The sequence below is a fragment of the Bidens hawaiensis genome, unplaced genomic scaffold, assembly GCF_021521415.1.
Source record: "Bidens hawaiensis isolate Kalapana, Puna unplaced genomic scaffold, B.hawaiensis_p1.1 tig00008086_1, whole genome shotgun sequence".
NCBI lineage: Eukaryota > Viridiplantae > Streptophyta > Magnoliopsida > Asterales > Asteraceae > Bidens > Bidens hawaiensis.
The window spans coordinates 373,697-385,833 of NW_027491572.1; the positions used below are offsets into that span (position 1 = coordinate 373,697).

The window sequence follows — 12,137 nt, forward strand, 5'->3', positions numbered from 1 at the left end:
GCAACCTTATGACTTTACGTTTCTTGTCTTTAAAAACCAATATAAACACAAGTTTTTTTATGAATCAAGTGCGTCGTTTGGATGGAGGAGAGATGACGTAGGCGTGTAAAATCATGATGACAATGGTCTTGGTATTTGTGGAACTTCAAATGATGGATTTTTTCTTATTTAAATTGTTACTAAGATATCATTTAGGAGACCAAACTTTTAGGAGTCTCGTTTGGTCGTGTTCGTAAACAATGCTTAAATCGAGTCGAAAGAGAAAGATGTGCACGCCCCCTTCAAGGGAACAACATACACATAAGAGAATAATAAGATCTTAATCATTCTATACGATCGTGATCTTAATAGATTAACTATGTTAAATTTATCTGAAAAAAAAAACCTTATAGAAAATCAATAAGAAATCATAATCAAAGATAAATAAGATAAATATACATCTTTTGTTGTTGTTGTTTTGTGTGTGTGTGTGTGTGGGGGGGGGGGGGGGTCAATGAAGGAAGACCGGGATTTTTGTGATGTCCATTCGATCCTGGGACGTCTGGATTACCACCAGTGGCCATTCGGACGGGTGGTTCCCACCGTATGACTAAGTTGTGCCTGCTGGTAGTGACCTTTTGTCATTGGGTCACCTCATACAAAATACATAGACAATTCTCGATTTGTTAGCCTTTAAAAAAAATACATCATAACATATCTTTGAACTCGAGTAATTAACTACAAACATCTAAACGGTCAACCAACATCAAAACACTAAGTCAATCAACTAAAAGTAACCAAACCGAATATAACCAATTAACCAAAACTAATCGGTTTTCAAAACCCTTCAACCAAAAGTTTCAATTTCGCTCAAACCTCCAAACCAAACCAAACCAAACCAAACCAAACCGATCCATGCAACACTAAACTAAACTTTACCATCTAAAATGGAATCCACAACATTTTATCAAACACATAAACTACGCAATGACTCCCCATTACTCCTCACTTTGCTTCACTCAATTCCTCAAAATTTAACCTTAATCATTACTCAATCAGTACTGGAGTGAAAGCAAGCTAGGGTTTTCTTGCTTAATTCATGCCGATCAAAGGCCTAGATTTTAAATGGTCTGCAGTTCATCACTCTTTATTCAATTCCCAATTATTATTATTATTATGGATTCTAACCCACAGTTTTGCAGGTACGATGGGTTTTTCCTCTCGATGCTTGCCACTAGCATGTATCCTTAGCTTTGTAATATTATTTCTTAATTTGAATAATAATCTTTTGAATTTGTTGATTCTTGACGAGGGTTTTTAATAGAATAATTATCGGGATTAACTGGAAGCATTACCGTCTCTGTGAGCACCCGTTGCATATATGGATCGTGGTGAGTCGAGTGATTAAGTTTTGAATTTTAGGCTCTGAGATGTTGCACACCAAGTGTTCGATGAAATGTTGGGCTTTTTAAATGTTATTAAACTGAATTTTCGTGAACTGTTTGGCGGGAAGTTCGTTTTTTTTAATAAACAAACGGACATGAACAATGTTTTTTTGTTGGTTTTTTGTCGGTTAAATTCTAATTAATATGTAAGTAGTTATATTTATATGAATATAAACATAAAAAAGGGGCTCGTTTAAATTATATGTATACATGTGTGTGTGTTTGTACATACTTGGTTATGTTTGGTCAATTATGTTAATTTGCGTTCGTTTATGTTTGTTCCATTATGTTCATTTAAGTTTGTTTGTTTCTGTTCGTGAACTGTTTGTTTAGGTTTTAAACGAACAAAAACGAACATGCTCGTTTTCTTAATGAACGAACATGAGCACAAATATTTGTTCGATTATATGTTCAGTTAAAGCTGAATGAACGTACACAAGCATGCCTCCACTCGTGTTCGTTTGGTTCGTTTACGGGTCTAATTCCTTGTGTTCTAAATACTCCACATAATTCTCGTTGTTCTTGAATAAATAGGTTGACTACGCGACGGTTTTCGTGTTCAGACTCTTGATGTTTTTGGACAATGGACTTGCTGCAGGAATGGGATTGTAAGTCCTCCATTCATTTATATTAGTAGTTGATTGCAACAACTTAGTGTTGTTCTTTTATTTGTTAATAAAGGTATTTGTAGTTCTCAAAGTCTTATTTATGAAGTTTCCTAATTGACATAGGGATTTTGGCCCGCAGCAGAGGCATGCTCGTTTTTGTGGAAGATTGGCGGTTTTAACAATCCTTTGTGTGTTTCTCTATCCTTTTCTATGGGCATGGACTGTTATTGGCTCATTATGGTTTATTAACTCAAGAGACTGTGTTCGTGCCACTCTTGTGTTCTTCATTTATTGGTGTATTTACAATTTGATTGTACATAATTTTATGATCAAGATATTAAAAACTTAAACCGTTGCAGTTACCTGAACAAGGTCAAAAATGGGGATTCCTTATATGGTTGCTTTTCAGCTACTGCGGACTCTTTTGCCTTGCTGGATGGTCTGTTAAAACAGTATGATATATATAGTACCTCAAAGCTTTTTACTTACGTAATTGTTAGGGATAATATTAAGTTATTAACATCGTGTTTTGACCTATCTTTTGCAGTGGTTAAGAAGACGACAAGCTCATTTACTACGCGCTCAACAAGGGATTCCTATTTCAGAATACGGGGTACTTTTGTAAATATTTCAATTTCATTTGCATATACGAATCAACCATATAAAGTTGAAAACTGGTTTATGTTTTCAGGTCTTGGTTGACATGATCCGTGTACCAGATTGGGCATTTGAAAATGCTGCTGGTCAAGAGATGAGAGGCATGGGCCAAGACGCTCATTCGTATCATCCGGGCCTTTATTTGACTGAAGCTGAGGTAATTACATAGCTTAGGTTACTATTGTTCTCTATTGTTTTATTTAAATATGGTTGTTAAAGGTTCTAATTTGTGACAATAGAGAGAAGCAGTGGAGGCGTTGATCCAAGAGCTTCCAAAGTTCATGTTGATTGCGGTTCCTACTGATTGTAGCGAGTGTCCAATTTGTTTGGAAGAATTCAATGTTGGAACTGAGGTATTGTGTTCTTATTTTAATATAATTAGTTAATGATCGTTTGTTGGTTAATTGAAGTGATATACCAGGTGCGTGGGCTTCCGTGTGCTCATAATTTCCACGTGGGATGCATCGATGAATGGCTTAAGTTGAATGTGAAATGCCCTAGATGCAGGTCGTCTGTGTTTCCAGATCTCGACCTTAGTGCACTTTCAACTATTCCTGCTGTTATTAACCAGTCAACTCTTGCAACGACTCGTTACGTGAGAAGTCAACCGTCTAGTCAAAGTTATCTGATGCGGATGCAGGGTTTTCTCCGTCCTGTTCAGACTGGTTCGGGGTCTGACAACAGTTTAGAAACTGCAGAAAACGGAGGTCAACCGTCTGAAAGTCAAAATAGGCACACGACTGCAGAGCCTGAACATTGAACATTAAGTCTTGAAATGTGAGTCACTAGTTCTTGCATAAAGCACTACTTTTAACCCACGGTGCGATATTAGAACTTGATAATCTTTATTATACTTTAATCCTCGATACACATAGCAAGAAATCAAGATTGCATGTAAAGAGTAACATCCTGTATGCTTTATATGTATGCATTTGCTTATAAGTCAAACCTACATGGCTACATTACTAGAGCAACCTTTCAAGATGTATACGGTTGACAACAAACAAGTCACATGATAACAAACAAGTCACATGATCAATATATCGATTGTTTTTTCATTCAAGCATTACCTCAAACATTGAACCATGGACGTCTCCGAGAATTGTTAAAAATTTTTGGGCTGAAGGCGAAAATTTTTTTGGGCAAGTAAAAGGTTTTTTTTTTTGTTAGATTTTAAATAATTAAAATTTTAAATTGGCTTACTTGGTTATGATTTGGATTGTGTAAAAAAACTTTGTTTATAATAATAGTCTTAAATAAGCTGAGTAATTAGATTTAAACATACATATTTTTTTTTTGAGAACTCATACATATATACTAATCCTATATATATATATATATATATATATATAGGGTTAGGTTAGAATAAAAACCCACTTGACTTGTGAAAACTCTAGAAATCCATTTTCAACAACATGTTTTTAATTAAAGATTAAATCTTGTGGTCCACAATTAAAGTTAATAAAAAAATGTAAACACTTTCTCTCTTTTAAAAACATATATAAAAATTAGTAAAAAATGTAAAAAAATAGTAAAACATTTTTTTTATGTTTTTGATATTTTGTATTAAATGTAACAACATATATTACATGTTACAAAAAAAAAAAAAACGATGTTACATAGGGTTTTCACAATTCAAGTGGGTTTTCATTCTATACTTTGCCTATATACATATATATAAAATATTTGGGCCTAGCGGGGTGATCAGGTCGAGGGTCATGGACCACCCTACCCCTCCTATCCAAGTTGGCCTTGCATTGAACATATGTTCGTCGTCAAACAAACATACCTTAAGGATTAACCATTGTATCAAGTGTCTCTAAGTCAACTTAAGAATATGATTTAAATCATCATAATCCTAAACAAAACAATCATAACACGTAAAAAAGTAGAAAATGCGAAGGTACAAAGCTAATGTTTGTGAAGTCTAATCAAACTGAATCGTCATCTTTACTAAATTTCTTTTCGCCCTTAACCTGATTTTGACAGAACTAGCAATCTTTAGATTCTAGGAATTCGGGGTCATTTATTTTACGAGCCTCCAGTCTTTGCTTCACTTGTTTTATGATAAAGCCACGTGGTGTAATTGTTGTCAAATGTCTTAAAACATTCATATCGTCACATTTACTTTAAAGTGACTTGGCACTATTTGAAGCAATGAGATATATTTACAATGATTCTTGCAATGGTTGATAAAAGAATGCCAATCATGTTATACAAAACTTTTTCAGTATTAAAAGAGGAAAACCAACGATGCATGGCGACCCCATCTCATCACTCATGTTTTTGCAATGAGCATCACTTGGCCATACTTGGAACAAATATTCATCGTTTTTTTTTAAATTTTAATTATTATTTTTTTAACTGAATATTTATCAAACTAATTTAATGGTTAACATTAATAAGGTGACAAATTCGTAATCAGTTGGAAGTTAGTAACGAAATAGACTTCTCTTTAATATGAATATGTTATAGTTATTTAAAAAAATTATATTTTTGATATGTGTATTGCATTGTACGATATAACTTTGCCGTTAAACCATTTACAAAATGTAATTATATCATTTTACACGATGTGATATATTGTAACAAATTTATACGGTGCATATGTGTGTCCAGGTCTAAAATATATTTTAGTTGCACAATAACAAGGTGCACTGTTGACTGTTGTACGTGGTGATGCTATGCGAGCAATAAAACCTTTGTAAGTAAATGAATGCAAGTATACCCTGGCCGTTAAATTCATCCATGTACACGGTCAGTCTCTCATTGTTTCCTATGCTTCTTTGGCAAGATACGTCTTTGATACATATTTTGGGCCACATCCCATCATTCATTTGGCAAAGATACCGGGCCTAAAACATATAGCATTGCTTAAGCGTTTTAACATTTTTTTTAATTTCTAAATTTTACATATAATTAAACAGATTTCATAGTATTTCGTATTTCCCTTATTATTATATATAATAAATATGAAGTTTGGTGTCGCTAAGTGCCGATTGGGTCACTTGACAGCACCATATTGGTTATTATCATTTTGTTCATTTAGTTTCGGCACTGTAACGAACATAACAGACCGAATTCGTGTAGACTCACAACTTTAACGACCGTGATCGACAACGTTCGGGTTTTACCGGCGTCCAAGTTTACCGACTGACCACCCATTGCTCCACCTCAATTTTTATATTTTTGCCGTTTTTAGCTTCGGTACCGTAACGAAAGTAACCCAAACCGACCGAATTCATGTCAAGTTACCGCCTCAAGACCCTGAACCGACAATGTTGGGTTTTACCCTTGCCCGGGTTTACCAACCAAATAAATATCGAATATATTTTTTTTTATAGGCTAATTTGACAAAATTATTTTTTGGGGTTAACGCTTAGGTTTTATCAACATTGTCTATACCTTAACGAGCATAACCGATAATATATGAATTCACGTCGACTTACCATCATAACACTAGGGGTATTACAACACCCAGGTTTCAACGCTAAGGTTTTACCAGCTGTCCCAAATAAACACTAGTTATTTATATTTTAAAAATAAAATATTGTAGTGGCCAATACTAAATAGGTTTTCTTATAGGTAATTTACAGAACCGTGGGTTTTATTTAATGTATTATTTAATAAGGGGTAGTGTTGATTCTAAATGCATCCAAAACTATTAAAGCGATTGGTTGTATTCGTGTGGGTCCTTTGTGTAGTCTTCTTTCGAAAACATTTATGCAAAGAAAGCCAAGGATGTGATGTTTTTTTTCAGTTTTCACTCCTAATTTGTAGTTCATATATTATTTTATTTTATTTTGATAAAGATAATAAGAATGGTGATAAACAATAGTTTATTAAAGATAATAACATATAGTAGAAGTTAAAATTAATCTAAAAAGAGTGGTGATAAAAATATATATCATTAATGGTACTCATAAGTTAAATGCTCGCTATGCAAATAATAAAATATAGTAGAAGTTAAAATTACGGGAAGGACTTCTTTGAAGTCACAAATAACTAGGTACCCGTAACGAATAAAAGAAGCAAGTCAACGCTATGATCATCTGGCTAACAGGTTACGAAAACAAGTTACGTTTAAGGAGAGGGTGATTAATTTGGTATAGGTTCATCTGAGCCGATGGTTCTTTCAAGTTCTATAGAAGATAAATGACAATGCATGTACATATACATTTTACATATAAGAAAAAATCTTAATCGTGATTTATTTAATAATAAAGCATTAAAATTTATCATCACGTGATAAATTGGTTAACTTGCTGATGGTCGTTTAATATTTTGTAACATAAAAAATGTGGATCATCATAATATGATCCTGCACAAATTAAATCCAATAGTTCATCCAACATAGGGTGGTCAACTACATGTGCTTGGTAGTGCATTGTTTGGCCTTCAATGCGTTTTCATTTTTGTAATTAATGCAGTTCTTTTACAATTATACAATACAGATATGATATATATCTGTTACTGTTGGCATGTTTTTTTAATGTTGTGGAATTGTGGAAACAAAAATGGTCTTTTATGTTTGCATTATTTGTATATTTAGTAGCATTTGTCAAGAGTTAAAAGAGTTAATCGCCTTTCTGTTATTGTTTTAGCACTACCTAGAGTTCATGGTTGTTTGTTTATTCCGTGAACCGAACACCCCCTTACTCATGGTAATGTTAAAGAGTTGAAAGTAGGTATCCATAGACAATAAACAAATATCGTTTGTTTGGATAACTCATAAACTATAGGTAAAATATATTATCTATAATAATAAAAATATTTCCGCAACACTTGTAAATGGGGGCACCAGGCCTCTTCTATGTTAATGTAACCTAATGTTTCAAATTTCAAGACCTGGGTTCGAGTCTATGCAACTGATACAATTTTTGATTTTGTATGTTTTTTGACACAAAATTTGACCGGGCAGAAAAAATCCAGGAGTATTTAACGGTCCAATGACACAACTTTGGTATGCGATAAAAAGATTGTCGAGTCGTCGGATATATATGAAAAATACATGATCTAGTGAAAATAGTTTGTTTTTTATGAAGTTGATGTGTGTGATTTTTTAAAGTGAAAAAAATGTTATACAAGTGTATACTTATAAAAAATTTAAAATTAATTATTTATGTCAAGCAATGATATAAGTATATAACTGCTGGTTTCAGTATTTAGCAAAAAAGAAACAATTTTCTATAAATTACGAGCAGTAACAATTTGATGACACGACAAGGTTAACATGGGGCGGTGTTTGCCGATTATGTCGTTGTCACCTCAGCGACAACGCGGTATCTATACCATAGTCTTATTATTGTACCGTATCGTACATCACGTAGTTGCATGTGATTTCAGTTATGGTTTTGACAGTTACTCCTACGATCCCATCCCCGGGCCCTTCTCTCTCGCTATCGCATAATGGCTATAGCTAATGTCTAATAGGTTAAAAACCGTCTATTCTCTCCAGATATGCAAATTTTCCTTTTACATGACTCATGAAAGATTTTACCGATCACCATTCACTTTTTATATTGTTATTTAATCACATGCTTCTTAATTTATTGTGTATATTGTACAAACTTTTTCATTCAAATACATAATTTGAGTATGTTTTAACGAACCAAAGATTATAACTTTAATTTTATACAACTTTATGAAATATATCTTATTTTATGTATATATGGGAACTATTACATATACCTTATTATTTTCTACCATCTGTTTATCAATTTACAACATAGAATGTAATCTCAGATTGTGTGAATGATATTCTTAATGCTTAAAAAAAAAAGGAAGTATCTATGAATTTCTTGACCCATATCCGTTGGCATAAGGATTTAACGCTCAGATCTTGACCCATATCCGTTGGCATAAGGATTTAACGCTCAGATCAGTTGACATTTAGTTTTTTGCATGTATAGGAGGCAAACAAACGTGTGTGAATCTAAAGGGTTTTCCGTCTTATGGGCATCATGAGTAGTGCTTTCACGAGGGTTCTGGCAATTTTAAAAGTTGCTTACTGCAAATTGTCTAAACATGAGAAAACGCGCTTTGATAACCAACACATGTTCATACCATTTGCATTTAATACTTTTGTTTTCGTCGGGTGTAAGGCCAACTTAAGTGACTTGCGATATCAAATGACAAAACCCGTTATATATTTATGGTCAAGATAATATTTTAATGTCGGTGAGCAAATCCGGACACGAGACGAGAACTTCGACACGCGTTTAAGTTTAACAGGAAAGCTTCTAGATTATGTTTTTTTGTTTAGCTATAAATAGGGACATATGTTGTATTTTATTTGTGTGTGTTTTCTATGGTGTAAGTCATCCACCCAAGGGGAGCTCACCTTGGGTGGGTCGGTTCGTGTTTAATATATTAAATCTTTCAAATCGATAACGAGATCGTTCCTATACTTTATATTATCTTTATATTATGTTCGGTCGTTTGATTTACCGCACCCATCTCGAGAGTTTATCAAGAACAAAGCCGTTCGTTGTCGGATCCATTTTCGGGACCTACATTGGGCCTAAGATTTTAGAACTACTTAGGCGAGCCTCACATGCATCCAAAAGGGGCTAGTTGCATAGCTTGCTGCCCGTTTGCCGTCTATTTCGATGTGAAATAAAATACTAATATATATGTTCTTCATGTTCCATTGCAGTTTGAAAATGATTCGAAACGAGTAGAAAGAACCAAAAATTATATTTGCGAGTTACCTACTACAACTGCCATCACTACCACCATTAGGTTGTATGCTATGGTGGGAGGGCATCGAAGCCGCTCCACCGTGCTACGTCAACGCCATGTCATCGCCTCGTAAAAAATGGGGCATCGAAACCCGCCCCATTATGGTTAATGCCCCTTGGGCGCCCCCAATATATATATATGCATATATATGTATGTGTGTATGTGAGAAATGAAGAAAGAGAGGGCCCACCCTTCTCCCTTCCGCGCCCATCATCCCCTCCACCGTTCCCTCCTCCGCGCCCCACCCATCAGCGCCCCTCGGCGGTGTTTGGAGCCCACCGCGCCCCTCTCCCTCTCCCTTCCGCGTCCATAGTGCATAGTCTTACCACTACCACTACGACTTCCACCATTACTACCAGTCTACCACAACCACTGTCACGCCTATATTAGTTTTTTTTTCTAAAATCTCTGATCTTTATAAATAATTAAGTTAAATCCTTAAACGGCATTCGTATGCACTATTGAAAGAAATAAAATGAAGAAATAATAGACGTGACGGTTTTAAAAAATGCAGTAAATATGTTGAATCGGTTGAAAACTTATTTCTAATGGTCCTTGCTACTTGACAACTCACAAATAGAGAAGAGAGATCGAGTCATAGACCGTATACGGAAGGTGTCCGACACACCCACGACTACAGGACACAATGCGGGTCCGAATGTTTCTGTCTTTTATTTCATTTTAATTTCTTTGTTGTCTAGTCAACATTGATTACCCTATCGATTATCATATCTAGGGTCCTAGTTTTATACTTTAAAATAGGGGTGTAGTGGTGTGTACGGTTTGACTTTGGGCTAAAACCAAACTAAAAACCAAAATTTTGGTTTATGATTTTTTTTAAACCGTTCAGTTTTGTTTTTTCGATTTTTTGATTTTGATGTATGAGCTTGAAAATTGTGTTCCGATAAGAAAATTTTAGCCCAAAACAATGACTTTATGTCTAAATCATTTGCTAATTAATAACTAACTGATTATCATATATTTGGGCAAACATATTTGAGTTATGTGTTTATTAAATTCATAAAAACTACTCAATACAAAAAATAAAAGTATGTAAATTTGGTTTGGTTTGGCTTTTTTAGTTTTATTAAATGCATGACCAAACAATGTGTTTCTGTTTCGGTTTGGTTCTTTCGGTATTGAGTCAGTTTTTTCAGTTTCATGCACTCATACTTTAAATTTTCGCTTAATTTCAGAAAACATGCAACTTGGAGCTTTTTTTTGGATCATATGCTTATTTAGATAATGTGCTAACAATAATATTTAGGGGTTACGTACAACTCCACATATAATTACAAGAAATATATGTCAATATATATCAACATTATAATTATCAATTACGAGAAGACATATAGGTCGATTTCAACTCAATATCGGTTTTTTGTTCTCTGATACATACTGTTACTAGAAAACACAAAGATTAATGTCAATGGCTATATCGCTACGTGTCAACAGCTCACAGTTTGAAGTAGTTACAATAAAAGTACTTTATATGTCACTTAAATATACGTTAATTAAACTTTGTTTATAGCAAACGTGCATGACATCATATGCCAAGAGTACAGATTTTTTAGATATGTAAAAGAAGTTAAAGCAGATCTCTAAATTTAGTGTACGTGGTAAACTTAAATGAATGTCACAGGTATTATATAATAATAATGATAACTAAAGCTATAACAAACAATTAATGCATGCTTCAGTAACATTATTTTGGAACCTAGTGACATGGAAATAGATGTTGCATTTCTTTTGTGAGGGCCAAGACTTAATTTTGAGCAGGAACAGACCTGCAATTGTTAGGTATGCTCCTAATCGAAACATACAATTGAGAATTATAAATTTACGTTTACAGCCGAATAAAATATTTATATCATTTATATAAAATCTAGATCGTTAAAAGCTTGAATCGAATCAAACTTAAAACGAGTTGAGTCTAAATTGAAACTCATGTAATAAACTAGCTAGCCTGATCGAGTTCAAGCTTCTTATACTTAGGTTTTAGTATATTTATGGTATACAAATATGACAACTTTATAGGGAAAATGATCACAAAAATGACCCGTATGATCACACAAATTCTTTGACTAACCCTTCAAACTAAATAATACTTAGAAAGGTCATTTTCTAAATGGAAAGATCAACCATAATTAGAACTGACACCCGACAGATCTATTTGACACCCTTCCGATTTTGAACCAACCACATCTTGACATGTATACACTTAAACGGTCGGGCCCGACCGTTTTTAAAAAAACCGACCGTTTAATTTTGGCTCCGACCGTTTATTAAACAGTCGGTCTGATGGTTTAATAAACGGTCACCCAGCGGATCTATTCCGTTAGGCCTTCTTATCTATTTCTTTAGGCCCTTATACATATTATGTCAGATATTCATATCTACTCTGTCGACCAACAGATCTATTCTGGCGGCTTTCGTATCTACTCCGTCGACCAACATATCTATTCTGCCAGCCTTCACATCTATTCCGTCGGGGCCAAAACTAAGCGGTCAGTTTTTTAAACGGTCGGCGCCAAAACTAAATGATCGGCACAAAAACTAAACAGTCGGTTTTTTGAAAAAAGGTCGAGCTCGACCGTTTAAGTGTATACGTGCCAAGATTTGGTTGGGTCAAAAACGGAAGAGTGCCAGATAGATATGTCAGATGTCAGTTCTATTATGGTGGATCCTTCCATTTATACAAAGG

At 34.2% G+C, this 12,137-nt stretch overlaps 1 protein-coding gene across 1 annotated transcript; it reads left to right on the forward strand.

Annotated features, from left to right (window-relative positions):
* The first annotated feature begins 1,061 nt into the window (after positions 1-1,061).
* LOC143636931 (E3 ubiquitin-protein ligase SIS3-like) lies at positions 1,062-3,602 on the forward strand. Its single transcript, XM_077104408.1, has 10 exons — positions 1,062-1,107; positions 1,182-1,220; positions 1,304-1,370; positions 1,959-2,032; positions 2,156-2,294; positions 2,392-2,484; positions 2,580-2,645; positions 2,724-2,846; positions 2,929-3,042; positions 3,111-3,602. The coding sequence occupies exons 1-10, from the start codon at positions 1,079-1,081 to the stop codon at positions 3,447-3,449; spliced, it is 1,083 nt and encodes a 360-aa protein (XP_076960523.1). The 5' UTR covers positions 1,062-1,078; the 3' UTR covers positions 3,450-3,602.
* Positions 3,603-12,137: the final 8,535 nt, after the last annotated feature.

Excerpts from the sequence above, each read along its gene's own strand:
- LOC143636931 (XM_077104408.1), top strand. The coding sequence starts at position 1,079 with ATGCCGATCAAAGGCCTAGATTTTAAATG. Across the intron at positions 2,033-2,155 it reads CTTGCTGCAGGAATGGGATT|GGATTTTGGCCCGCAGCAGA; the intron begins GTAAGTCCTCCA and ends TAATTGACATAG. Across the intron at positions 2,485-2,579 it reads CTGGATGGTCTGTTAAAACA|TGGTTAAGAAGACGACAAGC; the intron begins GTATGATATATA and ends TATCTTTTGCAG.